Below are 25,989 nucleotides of genomic sequence, written 5' to 3' on the forward strand. Positions count from 1 at the left end.
GGTCACAGAGTACGGTGCAGGGGTCAGCCTCAATGTAGTGTTCAATGAAGACCTAAAATGCATGAGTGTTTTTACATGAGTAAGGGCTTGACATGAATGAATGTGTTTAACTTGATCTGTAGCACCATGGGCCAAATAGGTGACTGTAGATTGTATTGTGTTGAAATAGGTGACTGTAGATTGTATTGTATGACACAAGAAACCACTTTACAAAATACAATTCATGATTATTACCATACAGAGAATTAGACAAGGTAAGCTACCCGTCGAACTACTCGCTTAATTGCATATTTAAGCCCGTTTCAAAACACAACACCGCCCCTTTAATTAAGACATAATATTTTTAGCTGACTGACTTTTCAGAGACAGCTAACTTCCCATTACTGACCTATACTTATCTACAGTATAATTGGGCTAACAACTCGCTAACTAGTAAAGAAAATCAACAAATGTGCACACGAGCGGCTCTGACCTGATCACTCATGGGTGATTGACAGACCGCTCGCGGGCTACTGCAGCCAATAGAATTCTACTCCTTTGCGCTTTTCCTAAAACAAAATCACAGACTCAAACCTGTAAAGTTAGATGTGTTTTGGTTTGTTGCATTGAAAAGAGGCTGATATAATGTTGTTCCTTGGCCGTCATTGAAAAAAATAATTTGTTCTTAACTGACTTGCCTCGTTAAATAAAGGTCAAATTTAAAAAGATTCCGTCACATAAAAAACCCACATTGATCTATGAAGTGCAAACTAACGGGGTGAACTCCGCTTAGTTGAATCTCCTGCGTCTCGGCGTGGCGTTTCTTCTACGTGACAGTCCTGGAGGAGGTGCGCAGCTTAGAGGGAATATTGGTTAGGGGTGAAAGGTCAGACTCACGTCAGCGGGGGCAAAGGTGCAGCGTTCTCCCAGGCTGGCTGCCAGGGTGTGTCCGTCTGAAGAGGGAAGGTCCAGAATCACAGCACACGCTCCCTGCTGCACCAACCTCTCCACGGTAGCCCGGCCCAGCCCTGAAGCACCGCCTGTCACCAGACCAACCATACCCTGGGGGTGACATGGTTTAGGTCAGGGGGACCAAGACGCAGGGATGCAGACAGACACACACACACACACACACACACACACACACACTAGGGTGTCCAATCAAAAACCCATTTTGACCAATGGGTACAATGTGATTGGAGTTTTTACTGTGCCCTTGTAGGATGACCAGCATTACGGTGACTAAATATATTAGAATTGATATCTACATTGATGTGAACAACACTGCTGCTCTCTCATTTAGATATTATAATTGATATCTACATGGATGTGAACAACACCCTAACCAAGACCAGGTGGAGAACTCAAATTACACTGGTTAAGGTCTCTGCACTGGCTGTCAGTTTTAGAATGAATTTTAAAGTTTATTATATTGGTTTTAAAATAAATCCAAGTTTGTGCACCTCAATACATGTTAGACATACTGTTAAGTTATGTACCCAGTAGGTCCCAAAGCCTAGGACCAAGAGACAGCCTTTTAACTATCCCAAAGCCTAGGATCAAGAGGCATGGAGAAACAGCCTTTTAACTATCCCAAAGCCTAGGATCAAGAGGCATGGAGAAACAGCCTTTTAACTATCCCAAAGCCCAGGACCAATTGGCATGGAGAGACAACCTTTAGTTATAGTTACAGTCTCTCCCCCCCAAGCCATCAGACTGCTGAACGGCTTCTCCCCCCAAGCCATCAGCCTGCTGAACAGCTTCTACCCCCAAGCCATCAGACTGCTGAACATCAGACTGCTGAACAGCTTCTCCCCCCAAGCCATCAGCCTGCTGAACAGCTTCTCCCTCCAAGCCATCAGCCTGCTGAACAGCTTCTACCCCCAAGCCATCAGCCTGCTGAACAGCTTCTCCCTCCAAGCCATCAGCCTGCTGAACGGCTTCTCCCCCCAAGCCATCAGCCTGCTGAACGGCTTCTCCCCCCAAGCCATCAGCCTGCTGAACAGCTTCTCCCCCCAAGCCATCAGCCTGCTGAACAGCTTCTACCCGACACTCCAACACACACATACGTTGACGCTACTGTTTATAATGTCACTTTACCCCTACCTACATGTACACATTACCTCCACTACCAACACATCATAATAATATATGCACAAACTCTTCCGAACTGTTTAAACTGGAAAGCATGTGGACATTTTTCATGTGGACGAGCCTACCCCCACTGTAGCCTATCTGAGAGCTGTTGGCTAGAGCGCTGGTGGCAAGACCATAAAGTACTGCTTCATGTGATGTATTGTTGTCACTACCTTCTTGCCCTTTGTGCTGTTGTCTGTGCCCAATAATGTTTGTACCATGTTTTGTGCTGCTACCATGTTGTGCTGATACCATGTTGTTGTCATGTTGCTACTGTGTTGTCATGTTGTGCTGCTACCATGTTGTTGTCATGTTGTGCTGCTACCATGTTGTTGTCATGTTGCCGCCATGTGTTGCCGTCTTAGGTCATGCTGTGTTGCCGTCTTAGGTCATGCTGTGTTGCCGTCTTAGGTCATGCTGTGTTGCCGTCTTTGGTCATGCTGTGTTGCCGTCTTAGGTCATGCTGTGTTGCCGTCTTAGGTCATGCTGTGTTGCCGTCTTAGGTCATGCTGTGTTGCCGTCTTTGGTCATGCTGTGTTGCCTTTGGTCATGCTGTGTTGCCGTCTTTGGTCATGCTGTGTTGCCGTCTTTGGTCATGCTGTGTTGCCGTCTTTGGTCATGCTGTGTTGCCGTCTTTGGTCATGCTGTGTTGCCGTCTTAGGTCATGCTGTGTTGCCGTCTTTGGTCATGCTGTGTTGCCGTCTTTGGTCATGCTGTGTTGCCGTCTTTGGTCATGCTGTGTTGCCGTCTTTGGTCATGCTGTGTTGCCGTCTTAGGTAGCTTGACATGATGTGGGTGGCTCACAATTGGCCCGGAGTAGGTCTCATTGTAAATAAGAATTTGTTCTTAACAACTGACTTACCTAGTTAAATAAAGGTAAAATAAATAAATAGCATAATTTAAACGAAAAAGTACACTGTGCGCACTACGTCATCACGCACTGAAGTCCGTTTGAAAAAGCCCATATTTCATTTATGTTGATTCTAGAATATTCGCATGAAAATCTGTCGCCAATTGGATGGAAGCCCGACTGATAGCCTTCCATAACTGGCTCGCTTTGCAGCGCACAACATGCAACCCTAACTTGCACCAAATAACCTTTAAACGGAGTAGGACAGTACGTCAATGTGTCAACAATTGAGGGAAGGTGCACACTGGCATTAGCTAGCAACACAAAATAAACTTGACAGTGAGTCCAACTGACAAACTACAGTATCCTCCTCAATTCTAGAGCTAAACCCCCGCTAACATATACCACCTGATGTGGCAGAAATTGAAAACACCAAAGAACCGTAACTAACAAGCTCTCTGCCATAGATATATACTAACCTTGATACTTCTAATGTTCGCCATGTCTACGAGCTCTGCTCAACCGGACGCCGTTACCACCGTGTCGTGAGCAACAATAGTGTTTTGGGAGGTTCACCTTCAAAATAAAAGTCACCCTTTGACACTGTACAATAGACTGACTGGAAAGGTGATTTCCCAAAGTCAAACACTTTCCATCGATGTCTCGCCAGCAACGCAAAAACTACTGCCGGGTCACGGAATTTCGGCCACATTCTAAATAAAAGTCCCCACGTAATAATAGAAAAATGTTAATAGGCTGTATTTATTAATGATCTATATAAGGGTGTTTTCACACGTGGTCCCTTTCATACAATTCTTGAGAACTCAGTGCGGTACACTGAATTTTTTGTAGTGTGAACACTCAAGAGGAACTCAGACCCTCAAAAGAGTCCCTGAAGCAAACCGAACTGAGACCATCTCGAGAGGTTGTCTCGGATCAGTTCGCTTGAATTCCACAGTTGTGATATCACTTTCTGTGTCAACCAGGGAAAATACACTGAACAATAATATAAACGCAGTTTCACAGCTACTCTTCTGGGGTTTATTATGGATCCCCATTAGTTCCTGCGAAGGCAGCAGCTACTCTTCCTGGGGTTTATTATGGATCCCCATTAGTTCCTGCGAAGGCAGCAGCTACTCTTCCTGGGGTTTATTATGAATCCCCATTAGTTCCTGCGAAGGCAGCAGCAACTCTTTCTGGGGTTTATTATGGATCCCCATTAGTTCCTGCCAAGGCAGCAGCTACTCTTCCTGGGGTTTATTATGGATCCCCATTAGTTCCTGCCAAGGCAGCAGCTACTCTTCCTGGGGTCCAAACACATTAAGGCACTTACGTTACATATAAAACACAAGATAAAACAGCACATCATATAACATTATTACACCACTACATATCTACAGTACAACATGTATAATACCACCATGCAACAATATTACAATGTACAGTGCATTCGGAACATATTCATACCCCTTGACATTTTCCACATTTTGTCACCTTACAGCCTTATTCTAAAATTGATAAAATAGTTTTTTCCGTCATCAATCTACACACAATACCCCATAATGACAAATAAAAAATAGGTTTTGGGACATTTTTGCATATTTATAAAAAATACAAAACAGAAATATCACATTTACATACAGTACCAGTCAATAGTTTGGACACACCTCCCCATTCCAGGGTTTTCTTTATTGTTACTATTTTCTACATTGTATTTTAGATTTTTCTATGTAGGCATCCTTTGCCTTGATGACAGCTTTGCACACTCTCTGCATACTCTCAACCAGCTTCATCAGGTAGTCACCTGGAATGCATTTATATTAACAGGTGTGCCTAGTTTCCATCTTCATGCATTTGAGTCAAGCAGTTGTGCTATGACAAGGTAGGGGTGGAATACAGAAGATAGCACTATTTAGTAAAAGACCAAGTCCATATTATGGTAAGAACAGCTCAAATAAGCAAAGAGAAACGACAGCCCATCATTACTTTAAGACATGAGGGTCAGTCAATCCGGAAAATTTCAAGTGCAGTCACAAAACACCATCAAGCGCTATGATGACGCTGGCTCTCATGAGGACCACCACAGGAAAGGAAGACCCAGAGTTACCTCTGCTGCAGAGGATAAGTTCATTAAAGTTAAACGCCTCAGAAATTGCAGCCCAAATATATGCTTCACAGAGTTCAGGTAAAAGACACATCTCAACATCAACTGTTCAGAGAAGACTGCGTGAATCAGGCCTTCATAGTCAAATTGCTGCAAAGAAACCACCACTAAAGGACAACAATAATAAGAAGAGACTTACTTGGGCCAAGAAACACGACCAGTGGACATTAAACCAGTGGAAATCTGCCCTTTGATCCGATGGGTCCAAAATGGAGATTTTTGGTTCCATCCCCCGTGTCTTTGTGAGACGCAGAGTAGGTGAACGGATGATCTCCGCATGTGTGGTTCCCACCATGAATGTAACGGCTGTTGGAAGGAGATCAGGACCCCTCCCTCTGTTCTGGTACAGATCTACTACACCCCTCCTCTCAGGACCCCTCCCTCTGTTCTGGAACAGATCTACTACACCCCTCCTCTCAGGATCCCTCCCTCTGTTCTGGTACAGATCTACTAGTCACACCCCTCCTCTCAGGATCCCTCCCTCTGTTCTGGTACAGATCTACTACACCCCTCCTCTCAGGATCCCTCCCTCTGTTCTGGTACAGATCTACTACACCAGTCCTCTCAGGGTCCCTCCCTCTGTTCTGGTACAGATCTACTACACCAGTCCTCTCAGGATCCCTCCCTCTGTTCTGGTACAGATCTACTACACCAGTCCTCTCAGGGTCCCTCCCTCTGTTCTGGTACAGATCTACTACACCCCTCCTCTCAGGATCCCTCCCTCTGTTCTGGTACAGATCTACTAGTCACACCCCTCCTCTTGGGATCCCTCCCTCTGTTCTGGAACAGATCTACTAGTCACACCCCTCCTCTCATGATCCCTCCCTCTGTTCTGGTACAGATCCACTAGTCACATCATTCCTCTCAGGATCCCTCCCCCTTGACCCATCTTCCTCTACTTTCTGCACTGCCTCAGCATAGGTCAACTTCTGCACTACTCTAACCCTGGAAACCTCAACCTGCCTCTCTCACACGGGACATTTCTGATCCCCAGCCACATGGGCACCGCTACAGTTAACACATACCACTACTACACAATGCTACACATTCCTTTGTCTCATTCCCTTCTGCACACTTCTCACACCTAGGAACCTCCCTCCTACACACTGCTGCCACATAGGAACATCTAGGAACCTCCCTCCTACACACTGCTGCCACATAGGAACATCTAGGAACCTCCATCCTACACACTGCTGTCACATAGGAATATCAAGGAACCTCCCACCTACACACTTCTGCCACATAGGAACATCTAGGAACCTCCATCCTACACACTGCTGTCACATAGGAACATCAAGGAACCTCCCTCCTACACACTGCTGCCACATAGGAATATCAAGGAACCTCCCACCTACACACTTCTGCCACATAGGAACATCTAGGAACCTCCATCCTACACACTGCTGTCACATAGGAACTCATTGCGAGCTCACAGAACAGAGCTCCGGGCAGCCGAGCGGAAATGGAGGAAAACTCGCCTCCCTGCGGACCTGGCATCCTTTCACTCCCTCCTCTCTACATTTTCCTCCTCTGTCTCTGCTGCTAAAGCCACTTTCTACCACTCTAAATTCCAAGCATCTGCCTCTAACCCTAGGAAGCTCTTTGCCACCTTCTCCTCCCTCCTGAATCCTCCTCCCCCTCCCCCCCCTCCTCCCTCTCTGCAGATGACTTCGTCAACCATTTTGAAAAGAAGGTCGACGACATCCGATCCTCGTTTGCTAAGTCAAACGACACCGCTGGTTCTGCTCACACTGCCCTACCCTGTGCTCTGACCTCTTTCTCCCCTCTCTCTCCAGATGAAATCTCGCTTCTTGTGACGGCCGGCCGCCCAACAACCTGCCCGCTCGACCCTATCCCCTCCTCTCTCCTCCAGACCATTTCCGGGGACCTTCTCCCTTACCTCACCTCGCTCATCAACTCATCCCTGACCGCTGGCTACGTCCCTTCCGTCTTCAAGAGAGCGAGAGTTGCACCCCTTCTGAAAAAACCTACACTCGATCCCTCCGATGTCAACAACTACAGACCAGTATCCCTTCTTTCTTTTCTCTCCAAAACTCTTGAACGTGCCGTCCTTGGCCAGCTCTCCCGCTATCTCTCTCAGAATGACCTTCTTGATCCAAATCAGTCAGGTTTCAAGACTAGTCATTCAACTGAGACTGCTCTTCTCTGCATCACGGAGGCGCTCCGCACTGCTAAAGCTAACTCTCTCTCCTCTGCTCTCATCCTTCTAGACCTATCGGCTGCCTTCGATACTGTGAACCATCAGATCCTCCTCTCCACCCTCTCCGAGTTGGGCATCTCCGGCGCGGCCCACGCTTGGATTGCGTCCTACCTGACAGGTCGCTCCTACCAGGTGGCGTGGCGAGAATCTGTCTCCTCGCCACGCGCTCTCACCACTGGTGTCCCCCAGGGCTCTGTTCTAGGCCCTCTCCTATTCTCGCTATACACCAAGTCACTTGGCTCTGTCATAACCTCACATGGTCTCTCCTATCATTGCTATGCAGACGACACACAATTAATCTTCTCCTTTCCCCCTTCTGATGACCAGGTGGCGAATCGCATCTCTGCATGTCTGGCAGACATATCAGTGTGGATGACGGATCACCACCTCAAGCTGAACCTCGGCAAGACGGAGCTGCTCTTCCTCCCGGGGAAGGACTGCCCGTTCCATGATCTCGCCATCACGGTTGACAACTCCATTGTGTCCTCCTCCCAGAGCGCTAAGAACCTTGGCGTGATCCTGGACAACACCCTGTCGTTCTCAACCAACATCATGGCGGTGGCCCGTTCCTGTAGGTTCATGCTCTACAACATCCGCAGAGTACGACCCTGCCTCACACAGGAAGCGGCGCAGGTCCTAATCCAGGCACTTGTCATCTCCCGTCTGGATTACTGCAACTCGCTGTTGGCTGGGCTCCCTGCCTGTGCCATTAAACCCCTACAACTCATCCAGAACGCCGCAGCCCGTCTGGTGTTCAACCTTCCCAAGTTCTCTCACGTCACCCCGCTCCTCCGCTCTCTCCACTGGCTTCCAGTTGAAGCTCGCATCCGCTACAAGACCATGGTGCTTGCCTACGGAGCTGTGAGGGGAACGGCACCGCAGTACCTCCAGGCTCTGATCAGGCCCTACACCCAAGCAAGGGCACTGCGTTCATCCACCTCTGGCCTGCTCGCCTCCCTACCATTGAGGAAGTACAGTTCCCGCTCAGCCCAGTCAAAACTGTTCGCTGCTCTGGCCCCCCAATGGTGGAACAAACTCCCTCACGACGCCAGGACAGCGGAGTCAATCACCACCTTCCGGAGACACCTGAAACCCCACCTCTTCAAGGAATACCTAGGATAAGTAATCCTTCTCACCACCCCCCTTAATGATTTAGATGCACTATTGTAAAGTGGCTGTTCCACTGGATGTCAGAAGGTGAATTCACCAATTTGTAAGTCGCTCTGGATAAGAGCGTCTGCTAAATGACTTAAATGTAAATGTAATCAAGGAACCTCCCTCCTACACACTTCTGCCACATAGGAACATCTAGGAACCTCCATCCTACACACTGCTGTCACATAGGAATATCAAGGAACCTCCCTCCTACACACTGCTGCCACATAGGAACATCTAGGAACCTCCATCCTACACACTGCTGTCACATAGGAACATCAAGGAACCTCCCTCCTACACACTGCTGCCACATAGGAACATCTAGGAACCTCCCTCCTACACACTGCTGCCACATAGGAACATCTAGGAACCTCCATCCTACACACTGCTGTCACATAGGAACATCTAGGAACCTCCCTCCTACACACTGCTGCCACATAGGAACCTCCCTCCTACACACTGCTGACACATAGGAACCTCCCTCCTACACACTGCTGCCACATAGGAACCTCCCTCCTACACACTGCTGCCACATAGGAACATCTAGGAACCTCCCTCCTACACACTGCTGCCACATAGGAACCTCCATCCTACACACTGCTGCCACATAGGAACATCTAGGAACCTCCCTCCTACACACTGCTGCCACATAGGAACATCTAGGAACCTCCCTCCTACACACTGCTGCCACATAGGAACCTCCATCCTACACACTGCTGCCACATAGGAACATCTAGGAACCTCCCGCCTACACACTGCTGCCACATAGGAACATCTAGGAACCTCCCTCCTACACACTGCTGCCACATAGGAACATCTAGGAACCTCCCTCCTACACACTGCTGCCACATAGGAACATCTAGGAACCTCCCTCCTACACACTGCTGCCACATAGGAACCTCCATCCTACACACTGCTGCCACATCACATAGGAACATCTAGGAACCTCCCTCCTACACACTGCTGCCACATAGGAACATCTAGGAACCTCCCCCCTACACACTGCTGCCACATAGGAACATCTAGGAACCTCCCTCCTACACACTGCTGCCACATAGGAACCTCCCTCCTACACACTGCTGCCACATAGGAACCTCCCTCCTACACACTGCTGCCACATAGGAACATCTAGGAACCTCCCTCCTACACACTGCTGCCACATAGGAACCTCCCTCCTACACACTGCTGTCACATAGGAACCTCCCTCCTACACACTGCTGCCACATAGGAACCTCCCTCCTACACACTGCTGTCACATAGGAACCTCCATCCTACACACTGCTGCCACATAGGAACATCTAGGAACCTCCCTCCTACACACTGCTGCCACATAGGAACATCTAGGAACCTCCATCCTACACACTGCTGTCACATAGGAACATCTAGGAACCTCCCTCCTACACACTGCTGCCACATAGGAACATCTAGGAACCTCCATCCTACACACTGCTGCCACATAGGAACATCTAGGAACCTCCATCCTACACACTGCTGTCACATAGGAACCTCCATCCTACACACTGCTGCCACATAGGAACATCTAGGAACCTCCCTCCTACACACTGCTGCCACATAGGAACATCTAGGAACCTCCATCCTACACACTGCTGTCACATAGGAACCTTCATCCTACACACTGCTGCCACATAGGAACATCTAGGAACCTCCCTCCTACACACTGCTGCCACATAGGAACATCTAGGAACCTCCCTCCTACACACTGCTGTCACATAGGAACCTTCATCCTACACACTGCTGCCACATAGGAACATCTAGGAACCTCCCTCCTACACACTGCTGCCACATAGGAACATCTAGGAACCTCCATCCTACACACTGCTGCCACATAGGAACATCTAGGAACCTCCATCCTACACACTGCTGCCACATAGGAACATCTAGGAACCTCCATCCTACACACTGCTGCCACATAGGAACATCTAGGAACCTCCATCCTACACACTGCTGCCACATAGGAACATCTAGGAACCTCCCTCCTACACACTGCTGCCACATAGGAACCTCCCTCCTACACACTGCTGCCACATGCCCATAAGCTTGACACCTTGACACCTCTCTCTTAGACCTCCTCTGCCTCTCTTTTTCCCTCCATTCCTCCTCTGTATTCCAAGTATACATCTCCTTGCTATAATGCTGCACTTCTCCTGACAAATCTTGTTCTTGCCTTCTCAAGGGACACCATGCAACCGGTTGTGTAAATCTCTGTACAGTCAGCACAAACTGGTGATGTAGTGATCGATGGTCTGAAAGCTGTGGTTTATCAGACCATATACCACGGGTATGACAAAACATTACTTTTTACTGCTCTAACTACATTGGTAACCAGTTTATAATAGAGATAAGGCACCCCGGGTGTTTATGGTGTATGGCCAATATACCACGGCTAACCGCTATATCCAGGCACTCTGCGTTTTGTTGTGCTTAAGAACAGCCCTTAGCCGTGGTATATTGGCATTATTGCTTAATCATAGCAGTCAAACGAGTTAAACTGACATCCACTGATGGAAAATTATCTGCCGAGTATAATAAGGGCAGATGATCTTTTCTAAATGCCACAAATTCAAATGACTTTATTATGTCGTCATAGCTTGCAATAATGATTATTTTGAGGAAACCACAATGAAGCCATCAGATTGTTAAACCACCACTACTAGCACAGAGAGGCGACTGGCTGCCTACAGACTTGATATCATTGGCCATTTTAATAAATGGAACACTAGTCATTTTAATAATGCCACTTTAAGAATCTTTACATATCTCGCATAACTCACCTCATATGTACATAATGTATACTGTCCTTCACTATCTATTCTTTACTATCTATTGCATCTTCGCCGCTCTGTCACTGCTCATCCATATATTTGATATGTATATATTCTCATCCCATTCCTTTACTAGATTGTGTGTATTAGGTTTTGTTGTGGAATTTGTTAGATATTAGGTTTTGTTGTGGAATTTGTTAGATATTAGGTTTTGTTGTGGAATTCTTAGATATTAGGTTTTGTTGTGGAATTCTTAGATATTAGGTTTTGTTGTGGAATTCTTAGATATTACCTGTTAGATACTGCTGCAACATGAAAACTGCCTAACCAGCTCTGCTAAGGCGAGTAAAATGGTCAGAGTGGGGTGTTCTCTCATTTATGTCTGGAAGTAGCTAGCAAGCTAAACAGTTGGGGTGCTTGACTGCTGTTGTTAGGTCAAAACGATCCAATCTGCCCGAGCATCCAGTGTGCGCTCTGAATTTACAAACGGGCAATCTGAAAAATCTCTGAATTTATGAGCCCACTCTGGCACTCCAGATTGAATTTAAGAACACACCTGTTGTCGTAAAATGTCTAACTAGTAATGCGTTATGCTAGCTAGCTAGCAAGAGGTTGCATAGCAACAGCATCAACTTCCGGTAGACCGCGAAGAGCTACTACGCTCAACTGAAAGGATACTGTTCCGTTTACAGCATACTAAAATAAACTAATAGTATGTAGTATATACTCATTAAGTATGTAGTATACAGTATGTTAGTATGGGTATTCAAACACAGCTATGGAGTCTGTCAGGTCAGTATAGTTGTGGCAGTTGTCAAAGCATTTGCCTCCTGCATAATGATATTGGATGAAGTCTGAGCATTGCTAGCTGAGGTGTTAGCCATAAGATTTCTCTTTCTATCAGCGCGCTGTGACATTTAAAAAAATACAATCTTAAATCGTCAATGATCTGGTTGTTTCTAGCAAGCAAAATATTAATTTGGTAATTCAAAATAATACACTTTCAACTATCTTTCAAAAGTTGGAAGCATATGCCCAAGCTGCCATCTTGGAGCCCACACGGATATTTAAAAAACAAGATCACGTTACACAAGGACATACATACACTTTTTTGTTAGTTGAGTATTTAATTGTCTTAAAATACAGTTAAATTTCATTTTGTAAGGTATGAAAATGTGGTGTTTTGTTTGTAAATGTACATTTGTGTGAAATTTGGCCAAAAGAATAATGAAATTAATTACATAAAATTGTTTCAGCTTATTTCTATCGAAGGTAAAGAGTCCATGCAGTACATCTCTCCATAATAGTGTAAAATCTTCATAAATCTGTTCATTTATAAATCTACTGATGTCTTGCCAGAGTTTTCTTACATAAATACAATGCCAAAAAAGATGCAACACTGTTTCTGGGTGGTAATTACAAAATGTACAACTTGAGTTTATGTTTTTCTTAAAACTTCTTCATATAGTGGTTGGCAGGATAATATTTATGAATCATTTTAAAGGAAACTTCCTTAATTTTGTTAACAAGTAGGTATGTGTGTGGCAACATCCAAACCTTTTTCCAACAGATATGATCAATAAATCCATTCCAATAAGGCATGACATTTAGATACAACATCCTGCTGAAACAAGGTTCCTATCGCTCTGTTGTTGAATGGACCAAAAGAGAAACAAATCTTTCCTACTGATGAGTCAACAGGGTTAATGGAAGGTAGGCTCTGAGGGTCTTGACATGTTCCTGAATAATAAAACAACACCTGGGGGAATGGCATATAAAACAATTGTAAAATCTTTAGGTGTTACAGGGAAATCTTTAGGTGTTTAAATCTTTAGGTGTTACATCACCTTGTAAAGTGATAAGAATTCATTTTAACTAAGTAAAAAACCCTCTGCATTTGCCAGTTGGCTCACCAATATGATATTATTTCGGAACCAATATTCTAAAAACAAAGAAATATTTTTATACAATATATCCCGATTATTCCATATATAATATCTGTGTGGAGAAAAGTTATGCTTATAAATTAATGACCATGACAAGAAAACCTGCCGATGAAAAGCAGAACGATTCACTGGAACTTTGTCAATATTATAATTGCAAACCAACATGAAGTTAAGGCCACCAAAAGTAGAGAAGACATGATGAGGAATAAAATTCCAGATAGAAGTGGGTCTATTTCGGAATTGTTTTATCCAATTGATCTTAAAAGTATTACGGTAGTAAAATCCAGAAAATTCAGTCCACCATTCTCATAAGTGTTCATTACAGCAGTTTTCCTAATGTAATTGGGTACGGTTTCTTCACAGAAAGTTGAAAAACATGTGGTCTATCTCCTTGCTTATTTTACCGTCAAGATATACAGATAGAGCGCCATATGTTAGTTTAGAGATACCTTCAGCCTTGGTTTTTAGGACTCTTCCTTTTAAAGATAAGTCCCTCTGTAGCCATTGATATATTTTCTACCGGGTTTTTTAATAAGCACCGCCGGTTCCGCGGTGCGCAGTCGTCACTAGTTACCACAAACACGACGTCATACATAAACCCCGCCTATTCTTAAAATTGGATTCCTAAACCCTAAATTGAGCCACACTGCTAGCCGTATGCCTAATATTAACATTTAAATTAAGACAAAAAAACCATGTGATATAACCCATTTTTACTTTGTGTTTGTGATAACTAGTGACAACCAGTCCTCAGCGAGAACCTGGAGCATCTCAAGATGGCGGCCGAACGGAGGATGATATCAGGTCGGGGTTGTGTGTCTGTGTTTCTGGCCGTGTTGTGCACCTTCTCCGTCGGGACCTGCGACGAACAGGTGCCGCTGATGCTATGGACGAGTGAAGGGTAAGAGCCCTGTGTGTGGTTTTGGTCTGGGGATGCCTTTGTAACCGTGCAAGCTGGTTGACATCTTGTCATTCATATTCCAAGCGGGGATCTTGTCCTATTTGTGCACCATCAAGCCACTTTATATTTTGGCAATTCATCTGTGAAGCCACTAGCCAGTAAGGGAAATAAAAAATGTTACTCGACGTATCATTAAAAAAAACACAAACATTAACAATATTTTCACATGACCCTCCACTTGTACTGTAAAAAAAAATTGCACACCCTCTCCCCTCATAATATTAACGAAAAAAATAATGAATGCGAGCACAAATAACAACCCTGTGTTTATAGACGTGGTTATCGACTTCACCCCTTCAGCATGGTTTTATTGCACTGTCGATGTCACACTGTTATGGGCCAGAAGGTTGAGGACTCACCGACCACCACAAACCATTACACTACTATCATAGCCGGCAGCAAACAACTATCAGCTGGGGGGGAAGTTATATTTTGATGCTATATTTATAATTATGTTAAATATATGCACATTTTCCACCAACAGGTTTCTGTGTAGACGCACCACACACAACCAATAAGCATACCCAACCTGGTCTCAGAACATTTTGTATTACTCTTTAGGTATATCCGAGACACTCCATATTAGTATGATATGTTACGTTTCGTATGGTATTTATTAACTTGTGGATGTCCATCATCCATTTCGTATGATATGTTACGAATTCCAATTGGTTTTGGTTAACATTAACTTGGTGACTAACATTAGCTAGGTCAGTGGTTAAGGTTAGAAGTTAGGTTAAAGGTTTAGGGGAAGGGTTAGCTAACATGTTAAGTAGTTGAAAAGTTACTAATTAGCAAAATTGCTAAAGTTGTCCATGATGAGATTTGAACACAACCTTTTGGTTGCTAGACATTCACATTATATCTGCATATTGCACCTTTATATTTTAAAAAGTTAAATGACAAATATTTAGGCTATATTGAAGTTTTGGGTTTGAGGCCGAGGAATAGCCACTCTGATCAAAATGGAGGAAGAACACGTTAGGCGCAATGGCCTTCAGAAAGTATTCACACCCCTTTACGTTTCCACATTTTGTTGTGTTACAGCCTGAATGTATTACATTGCGATTTTGTCTCACTGGCTTACACACAATACTCTGTGTGCAATAATAGCATTTAACATTACTTTTGAATGACTACCTCATCTCTGTACCCCACACACACACTTATCTGTAAGATCCCTCAGTCATGCAGTGCCTTTTTTTACCAGAAGGGCAACTATTGGTAAAAAAAAAATTGGTCATGTTACTAATTACACTTTGGATGGTGAATCAATAAACCCAGTCACTACAAAGATACAGGTGTCCTTCCTAACTCAGCTGCTGGAGAGGAAGGAAATGAGGCCAGGGGTGGCTTTGAAACAGTTACAGAGTTTAATGGCTGTGATAGAAGAACTGAGGATGGATCAACAACATTGTAGTTAACCCACAACACTATCCCAAATGATAGAGTGAAAATAAGGAAGGCCTGTACAGAATACAAATGTTCCAAAACATGCGTCATATTTGCAAGAAGGCACTAAAGTAAAACTGCCAAACATGTGGCAAAGAAATTAACTTTTATGTTCTGAATACAAAGCATTACGTTTGGGGCAAACACAACACTTCACTGAATACCACTCTTCCAGTGTTTCCATTAGGAAAAATGTGATGGCGGATATTTAACTGGCAACATTTTAATTTGCTGGACATTTGAGAAATGTACCGGACCCATATGCATTGGGTGCATAACCTTATTAGAGCGTCCACCCACGGTGCTCAGAATGACAGAAATCACATGCAAGTCCACCCACGGTGCTCAGAATGACAGAAATCACATGCAAGTCCACCCACGGTGCTCAGAATGACAGAAATCACATGCAAGTCCACCCACGGTGCTCAGAATGACAGAAAGTCACATCCTCGACTTGTGTGATATGTGCCTGCCTTCCTACTGAATTCTGATGTGCACTTTGAATATGTTCAAGTAACTTTTTTCACATTTTACTTTTCCTCAGCCAAGAAGATGCATAAATAACAGCAAAATCACTAGCCTATGTCAATCTACTATAGTATGAAAAGTTTAGGCTACCTTTTATGTTGGTCAGCTCATGGAGAAAGAAATGGGCTGTTCCAACAATCTCTGGGACAGTTGTTGGACGATGGATCTCAAATTCATACAACCAGTAGGCCTAGGATACATTAAAAAACATTGTCTGAAACAGATCAGAGCGTTTATCTTAATGTTGATTAACTATGTCTGATGAAAATATCTGTTAGAAATTTAGGAAGAGGAAATCTAATAGGCTACTTTGAAGCAAGATAAAAATGTTCAGGTTTCAAACTATTTTAAGGATATGTTTTCAAAATGCATATTGCCTCCAGCTCATTGCAAAGTGGTGTGTGACACGGTGATGAAGCTTGGTGCTGATCTCACAATAACTGGGAACTCGGGGAATCTCTAACTTCAGTGCATTCAAGACAACTGGGGGGGAACAAGCTTCGGCTGTGGTGGTCATGAAATTTTGTCAGCCGGTAATTGTCTTTCAAATAACTGCTGGTCACATGGTAATTGTCCACTTAATTAACATAAACACATTTAGCATCTCCTGGTTTACACTCATAGCCTTCAAGCCACTGATATGCAGACCATTGGAACATCTACATTTTAAAAAGTCTAATAAATCCATGTAATATAGTCTACACCATCCACAATAAATCCATGTAATATAGTCTACACCATCACAATAAATCCATGTAATATAGTCTACCTACACCATCACAATAAATCCATGTAATATAGTCTACACACACCATCACAATAAATCCATGTAATATAGTCTACACCATCACAATAAATCCATGTAATATAGTCTACCTACACCATCACAATAAATCCATGTAATATAGTCTACACCATCACAATAAATCCATGTAATATAGTCTACCTACACCATCACAATAAATCCATGTAATATAGTCTACCTACACCATCACAATAAATCCATGTAATATAGTCTACTCCATCACAATAAATCCATGTAATATAGCCTACACCATCACAATAAATCCATTTTAGAAACATTAAAAGGCAACATGTTCTGAGTCCTCCTTAGGCCCTGATCTGGCGACGCCATATGGCTGTGGGCTACACAGTTACTGTTCATTTAGAAGACAGGATTTTACTTAGAATTCCGTGGCGTTATTTGATAGTATGAAGAATACAATTGAACATAGCTGAGTAAAATAGAAAGGATATTTTTCCCAAAGTGAGCGGCCACTTGCGGCTATTCTGTGTTGAAAGGTTAACAAAGAAACAGGTCCTCCTATATGCTTAGTTTAGAGTTATGTAACTTTAGTTGTGTAGAGTTATGTAACTTTAGGCTATATGTTTTGGTTTGTAATACATTCTAAGGCTGTATGATTCGACGAATGAGGATTTGAAGAAAGTAGGAAGAAAGGGATGCACTCTGTTCTGTTTCTTATGCTGCACATACTTCATCAGTCTCTCATTCACAATAATATTCTCACCCACCAGACTGTTCTCTATTTAATCTGGTCTTTACATATAGCCTACTAATATATGAGGAATATTTGTTTTATTAGAATGGCCCACAAAGAAAAGACTCATCCACAGCCTGCGCTGGAATAGTGAATGGAGGTTAGGTTCAGTTACTTGTAATATGCCAGGTAGGCTACACCGTTTGTAAAGCTGATTCATTTGAAATAAATGAGCAATAAATATTGCAGCAGGAGAAATATGGGATCCTCTTTTAAATAGTGATCAGTCAAAACTCTGTTTTCACACAGCATTACGCAATGACTGGGCTTATAAGAACACATGTTTCTGTAGGCTATGGGCTCTCCAACCCTGTTCCAGGGGTCTTGTTTCTATAGGATATGGGCTCTCCAACCCTGTTCCAGGGGTCTTGTTTCTGTAGGCTATGGGCTCTCCAACCCTGTTCCAGGGGTCTTGTTTCTGTAGGCTATGGGCTCTCCAACCCTGTTCCAGGGGTCTTGTTTCTGTAGGCTATGGGCTCTCCAACCCTGTTCCAGGGGTCTTGTTTCTGTAGGCTATGGGCTCTCCAACCCTGTTCCAGGGGTCTTGTTTCTGTAGGCTATGGGCTCTCCAACCCTGTTCCAGGGGTCTTGTTTCTGTAGGCTATGGGCTCTCCAACTCTGTTCCAGGGGTCTTGTTTCTGTAGACTATGGGCTCTCCAACCCAGTTCCAGGGGTCTGGTTTCTGTAGTCTATGGGCTCTCCAACCCTGTTCCAGGGGTCTGGTTTCTGTAGGCTATGGGCTCTCCAACCCTGTTACAGGGTTCTTGTTTCTGTAGGCTATGGGCTCTCAACCCTGTTCCAGGGGTCTTGTTTCTCTAGGCTCTGTAGGCTATGGGCTCTCAACCCTGTTCCAGGGATCTTGTTTCTGTAGGCGATGGGCTCTCCAACCCTGTTCCAGGGGTCTTGGGCCTATAGACTATGTTTGGAGTTATTTGGGAAATTTAGTTGTGATATAAACCTTATAAAAACATATATAGGCCGACATGATGCATGATTTGAAAAGTAGAGAAAAATAGCCATGCGCTGTGCTTCATTCACATAATATCCATTCAGACTATTCTCAATTTAATCTTGTCTACATGTATACATAAACTAAATATGTGAAATTAGTTTTGATTTAGAATGGGCCATTATCATGCACCTGTCAGAACAGATATCATCAGTACGCACGTTAATTGCAATTGAAGGACTCTTTTCCTGTGGTTCATTTTCATGCTAGCCAGGTAGGCTACTCCTAAAGTGAAACAATGTGCTTAATATTAGGAATGTCGCTCTTTCTAGAGCGCTGCCTTGAGGATCACTGATGTCATGATTTCACCGGGTATATTTCAGAGTTCCCAGTAGTCTAACACCACAAGATGCAACAGCTCTCACGCTGTCTGATTTTTCCACTCAACGGCGTTGTATCTGTATGCTGTATGTGTGTGATGTATAAGATGCATAATGAATGTACACATGGCAATTTACTCCCACAAAATTATGCAAATGAACCTATAGTCTGATAAGCATGACCAGTCAAATGTATTTACGTCGACTGGTATTTCCATCAATGAATAGGCTAAAACGCGTTATTTCACATTGGGATTTCTTCTTATTTTCTCTGACAAATGGCTGGCTTTTCTAAAAAAAAATATCGGACAAAAGCAGGCTAACGGAAACCCTGCACTCTTCATATTTTTAAGCATGGTGGTGGCTGCATCATGTTATGGGCATGCTTGTCATTTGATAAAAATAACCTGAATAGAGCTCAGCGCAGGTGAAATCCTAGAGGAAAACCTGTTTCAGTCTGCTTTCCAACAGACACTGGGAGATGAATTCACCTTTTAGCATGACAATTACCTAAAACACAAGGCGATATATACACTGGAGTTGCTTACCAAGATAACATTGAATGTTCCTGAGTTACAGTTTTGATTTACAGTACCAGTCAAATGTTTGGACACCTACTTTATTTTTTACTATTTTCTACATTGTAGAAAATATCATAACTATGAAATAACATGGAGTAACCAAAAAGGGTTAAACGAATCAAAATATATTTTAGATTCTTCAAAGTAGACACCCTTTGCCTTGATGTCAGCTTTGCAAACCTTTGGCATTCTCTCAACCAGCTTCATGAGGTAGTCACCTGGAATGCATTTCAATTAACAGTTGTGACTTGTTATGTTGTGGAATTTTTTTCCTTAATGCATTTGAGCCAATCAGTTGTGTTGTGACATGGTAGGGGTGGTATATGTCGTGCAGTTGCAAAAACCATCAAGCGCTATGATGCAACTGGCTCTCATGAGGACCGCCACAGGAAAGGAAGACCCAGAGTTACCTCTGTTGCAGAGGATAAGTTCATTAGAGTTACCAGCCTCAGAAATGGCAGCCCAAATAAATGCTTCACAGAGTTCAGGTAACAGACACATCTCAACATCAACTGTTCAGAGGAGACTGTTTGATTCAGGCATTCAAGGTCGAATTGCTGCAAAGAAACCACTACTAAAGGCCACGAATAATAAGATAATTGCTTGGGCCAAGAAACACGAGAAATGGACATTAGACTGTCTTTTGGTCAGATTAGTCCAAATTTGAGATTTTTAGTTCCAACCACCGTGTCTTTGTGAGACACAGAGTAGGTGAACGGATGATCTGCGCATGTGTGGTTCCCACTGTGACGGTGTGGAGGAGGTGTGGTGGTGCTTTGCTGGTGACACTGTCAGTGATTTATTTAGAATTAAAGGCACACTTAACCAGCATGTCTACCACAGCATTCTGCAGTGATACGCCATCCCATCTGGTTTGTGCTTAGTGAAAATATAATTTATTTTTCAAAAGGACAATGACCCAACACACCTCCAGGCTGTGTGAGAGCTATTTGACCAAGAAGGAGAGTGATGGAGTGCTGCATCAGATGACCTGTCCTCCACAATCACCTGACCTCAACCCAATGGAGATGGTTTGGGATGAGTTGGACCGCAGAGTGAAGGAAAAGCAGCTGACAAGTGCTCAGCATATGTGGGAACTCCTTCAAGACTGTTGGAAAAGCATTCCAGGTGAAGCTGGTTGAGAGAATGCCAAGAGTGTGCAAAGCTGTCATCAAGGCAAAGGGTGGCTATTTGAAGACTCTACCATCTCAAATATATGTTGCCTTGTTTAAGACTTCTTTGGTTACTACATGTTTCCATGTGTTATTTCATGGTTTTGGTGTCTTCACTATTGTTCTACAATGTAGAAAATAGTACAAATAAAGAAAAACCCATTGGATATGTAGGTGTGTCCAAACTTTTGACTGGTACTGTAAATCGGCTTAAATCTATGGATTGAAAATGGCTGTCAATGATCAACAACCAACGTTACAGAGCTTGAAGAATTTAAAAAAGAATAGTGTGCAAATGTTGTACAGTCCAGGTGTGCAAAGCTCTTATAAACGTCACCAGAAAGACTCACAGCTGTAATCACTGCCGAACGCGTTTCTAACATGATGACTCGGGGGTGTGAATACCTATGTAAATGAGCTATTTCTGAATTTCATTTTCAATACATTTGCAAACATTTCTTAATGTGTTTTCACTTTGTCATTATGGGGTATTGTGTGTAGATCGGTGAGAATTTAAATATTTAATCCATTTTGATTTCAGGCTGCAACACAACAAAATGAAGAATAATTCAAGGGGTATGAATACTTTCTGAAGGAAATGTACATAGTTTTACCTGCATTCAATATTAATTTCAGGTCAACAAGTTTTTCTGTAATACAATGAAGGCAGACTGTCAGTCAGAGAGCCTGGTCAACCATGGGGGCAATAGCAAACACAACAGTATCACCAGCATACAAGTGCAGGTTACTGCTTTTGCTGACAAGGTTTGCTGACAAGTCAGTATTGTTAATGTAAAAAGTACAGGACTCAGAATTGACCCGTGTGCGACACCTTTTGTTATGTACAGACAACCGGATTTAACACCATCAGTCGATACATAGAGTTTTATATGTCATGTTTCAACCAGTTCCATGCCGCCTGGTCTTGGCCAGTTGAAGAAAGCCTCTGAATTAGCAGTGAGTGATCAACAGTATCGAAAGCCTGAGGTCAATGAGAGGGCAGCACAATGTTACCTTTTCATCCGTACAGTTAACCACATCATTTATAACTAGGGATGGATCAAGCATACCAGTGGATCGTCTAGAACATCACAGGTAGTAAGTTGTTGAAATGAAAAGAAAGATTCACTAAAGTTGACGGGTTAACCGTTGAGTCTGGGAGAGGAAAGAGCAGTCGATTGACTGACCCGCATAAATTAAACCATTGTTCTCTCATAAAAAGGCTGCTGAGATGATAAAATTCTGATTTTTAAAAGCATAATGTATCCTATTCTTCTCGGGTATGTCAGTCAGGGAAGAAGAGGAATTTGTACGCTTCAGCACTCTGTTCTTTGCTCCATTCATCTTTCCCTCCATCCTGACTAGTCTCCCAGTCCCTGTCGCTGAAAAACATCCCCGCAGCATGATGCTGCCACCACCATGCTTCACCGTAGGGATGGTGCCAGGCTTCCTCCAGACCTGATGCTTGGTATTCAGGCCAAAGACTTCAATCTTGGTTTCATCAGACCAGAGAATCTTGTTTCTCCTGGTCTGAAAGTCTTTAGGTGCCTTGTTGTTGGTCTGATGAAACCGAGATTGAACTCTTGCACCGTATCTAACTCTCCGTCGTGAGTCCCATACATTGAAAAAAGAAAAACCATGTCGCAGGTTGCCTAGCGGCTAAGAACATTGAGCCAGTAAACCAAAGATTGTTGGTTCGAATAACCAATCCAACTTGGTGAAAAATCTGTTGATGTGCCCTTGAGCAAGGCACTTAACTCTAATTGCTTGTGTAAGTTACTCTGCTTAAGAGCGTCTGCTTAATGACTAAAATTCAACTAAAAAAATGAACACCACACTAACAAATGTTATATTCAGAATCAGGGGAGGATGGGGAACAATCAGCATCTTTTATTTGTGTGATTCAAATTATTTTATTTGAAATGTGTTGATTGTTCTCCATCCACCCCTGATACCATTTCCATTGTCATAGCTCAATAGCTATTGACGAGAGGGGACCGAATGGCGCCAAAGGAGATGGCTGCCGGTTTTTTTACGTTATTTGTAAGTTATTTTGTACATAATGTTTCTGCCACCATGTCTTGTGACCGAAAAGAGCTTCCAGGACAGAGACTCACCCCGTACTGGAGGAATACTTTTTCTTTAACGAGTTGGATGGGAAGAATTCATTTCAGATGCCCGACAAGGCCCTGATCCCCGTCGTTCGCAGGAGAAAGAGACTGAGGTATTGGGGATGAAGGTGCGGGTGCCTTGTAATGATCCGACGCTGAGAGCATCATCTACCTTTACCATCGGTCCTATTAGCCAGCGTACAATCAATCATAATAGAATACTATAATCACGTATATCCTACCAACGGGACATTAAGAACTGTCATTCACCGAGTCATGGCTGAATGACGACGTGAATAACATACAGCTGGCTGGTTTTAAGTGTTTTCTGTAGGATAGAACTGCGGCCTCTGGTAAGACAAGGGGTGGTGGTCTATGTATATTTGTAAACGAAGTCTCAAAGTTTTGCTCGACTGAGGTAGATCTCATGATAAGCTGTAGACCACACACTATTTATCAGGAGTTTTCATCTGTATTTTCGTAGCTGTCTGTATACCACCACAAACCGATGCTGGCACCAAGACTGCACTCAATGAGCTGTATTCCACCATAAGCAAACAGGAAAACGCTCATCCTGAGGCGGGTCTCCTAGTAGCTGGGGACCTTAATGCAGGGAAACTCATCCGTTTTACCTCAATTCTACCAGCATGTTAAATGTGCAACCAGAGGGAAACTCTAGATCACCTTTACGCCACACGTACAAAGCTTTCCCTCACCCTCCATTTGGCAAATCTGACCAGAATCTATCTTCCTGCTTTCAAGCAAAAACTGAAGCAGGAAGCACCAGTGACTGTCAATAAGATAGTGAAGCAGATGCTAAGCTACAGGACTGTTTTTCTAACAGACTGGAATATGTTTTTGCTGCTGCTATCGGACCAGGTATCTCTTGGAAAAGAGAGATGAGAAAAAAACCTGTATAAATGTTCTGCGATTCATCCAATGGCATTGAGGTGTACACCACATCAGTCACGGGCTTCATCAATAAGTGTATTGACCACGTTGTCCCCGCATTGACTGTACGTACATACCCCAACCAGAAGCCATGGATTAAAGGCAGCATCCGCACTGAGCTAAAGGATAAAGCTGCTGCTTTCAGGGAGCGGGACTCTAACCCAGAAGCTTGCATGAAATTCCACTATGCCCTCTGACAAACCATCAAACAGGCAAAGCCTCAATACAGGACTAAGATTGAATCGTACTACACCGGGTCCGACGCTCGTCAGATGTGGCAGGGCTTGTAAACTATTACAGACTACAAAGGGAAGCACAGCCGAGAGCTGCCCAGTGATTATGAGTCTACCAGACTAGCAACATTATTATGCTCGCTTCGAGGCAAGTAACACTGAAACATGCATGAGAGCATCAGCTGTTCCGAACAACTGTGTGATCGCCCTCTCCGTAGCCGATGTGAGTAAGACCTTTAAAAAGGTCAACATTCACAAGGCCGCAAGGACGTGTACTCCGAGCATGCACTGACCAACTGGCAAGTACTTCACTGACATTTTCAACCTGTAATACAGAGTCTGTAATACCAACATGTTTCAAGCAGACCATCATTTGTATTTATTATGGATCCCCATTAGCCAAGACAGCAGCTACTCTTCCTGGGGTTCAGCAAAATTTAAGGCAGTTTATACAATTTTAAAAACATTACATTACATTCAGACTGTGCCCTCAGGCCCCTACTCCACCACTACCACATATATACAGTACAAAATCCATGTGTCTGTGTGTGTCTGTGCCTGTTTGTGTTGTTTCACAGTCCCCGCTGTTCCATCAGGTGTATTTTATCTGTTTCTTAAATCTGATTCTACTGCTGCATCAGTTACCTGATGTGGAATAGAGTTCCATGTAGTCCTGTACGCCTCCCATAGTCTGTTCTGGACTTGGGGACTGTGAAGAGACCTCTGGTGGCATGTCTTGTGGGGTGGGTATCCGAGCTGTGTGCCAGTAGTTTAAACAGACCTCTGGTGGCATGTCTTGTGGGTTGGGTATCCGAGCTGTGTGCCAGTAGTTTAAAAAGACCTCTGGTGGCATGTCTTGTGGGGTATGCATGGGTGTCCGAGCTGTGTGCCATTAGTTTAAACAGACCTCTGGTGGCATGTCTTGTGGGGTATGCATGGGTGTCCGAGCTGTGTGCTCGTAGTTTAGCCAGCTCGGTGCATTCAACATGTCTTTTATTATTATATATTTTTCTTTATTTTTAACCCCTTTTTCTCCCCAATTTTGTGGTGTCCAATTATTAGAAGTTACTATCGTGTCTCATCGCTCCAACTCCCGTACGGGCTCGGGAGAGACGAAGGTCGAAAGTCATGCGTCCTCCGAAACACAACCCAACCAAGCCGCACTGCTTCTCAACACAGCGGGTATCCAACCCGGAACCCAGCCGCCCCAATGTGTCGGAGGAAACACCGTGCACCTGGCGACCTGGTCAGCGTGCACTGCGCCCGGCCCGCCACAGGAGTCGCTGGTGCGCGTTGAGACAAGGATATCCCTACCGGCCTAACCCGGACGACGCTAGGCCAATTGTGCGTCACCCCGTGGACCTCTTAGTCGCTGCGACAGAGCCTGGGCTCTAACCCAGAGTCTCTGGTGCCCTAGACCACTGCGCCACCTGGGAGGCCGCATTCAACATGTCAATACCTCTCATAAATACAAGCAGTGACGAAGTCAATCTCTCCTCCGCTTTGAGCCAGGAGAGATTCATATTATATTGTTCTGAACCTTTTTTGTGGCACCTGACCACACGCCTGAACAGTAGTCCAGGTGCGACCGAACTAGGGCCTGTAGGACCTGCCTTGTTTGACAGTGCTGTTAAGAAGGTAGAAACTAGGGCCTGTAGGACCTGCCTTGTTTGACAGTGCTGTTAAGAAGGTAGAGCAGCGCCTTATGGACAGACTTATCCCGATCATAGATCCTGTTGTATCAATATGTTTTGACCATGACAGTTTACAATCCAGGGTTACCCCAAGCAGTTTAGTGATCTCAACTTGCTCAATATCCACAAGATTTAGATTAAGTTTAGGGTTTAGTGAATAATTCTTCAAAGTCTTCAATATTCC

The 25,989-nt window shown here is 43.9% G+C and overlaps 2 protein-coding genes across 2 annotated transcripts in view; one reads left to right on the forward strand and one right to left on the reverse strand.

The window, feature by feature from the left end:
- The window catches only part of hsd17b10 (hydroxysteroid (17-beta) dehydrogenase 10), a 15,874-nt gene extending 12,324 nt beyond the window's left edge, over positions 1-3,550 (reverse strand). The window contains exons 1-2 of the mRNA XM_064956145.1: positions 3,445-3,550; positions 877-1,041 (exon numbers count right to left, since the gene is read on the reverse strand). Of these exons, the coding sequence (XP_064812217.1) occupies positions 877-1,041; positions 3,445-3,468 (189 nt within the window). The 5' untranslated portion in view covers positions 3,469-3,550. The remainder of the gene's footprint in view (positions 1-876; positions 1,042-3,444) is intronic.
- A 10,283-nt stretch (positions 3,551-13,833) lies between these two features.
- Positions 13,834-25,989, forward strand: part of LOC135527663 (V-type proton ATPase subunit S1-like) — a 30,082-nt gene continuing 17,926 nt past the window's right edge. The window contains 1 exon segment of the mRNA XM_064956147.1: positions 13,834-14,135. Within this exon segment, the coding sequence (XP_064812219.1) occupies positions 14,011-14,135 (125 nt within the window). The 5' untranslated portion in view covers positions 13,834-14,010.

This window comes from Oncorhynchus masou, chromosome 33 (assembly GCF_036934945.1).
Source record: "Oncorhynchus masou masou isolate Uvic2021 chromosome 33, UVic_Omas_1.1, whole genome shotgun sequence".
Taxonomy (NCBI): Eukaryota; Metazoa; Chordata; class Actinopteri; order Salmoniformes; family Salmonidae; genus Oncorhynchus; species Oncorhynchus masou.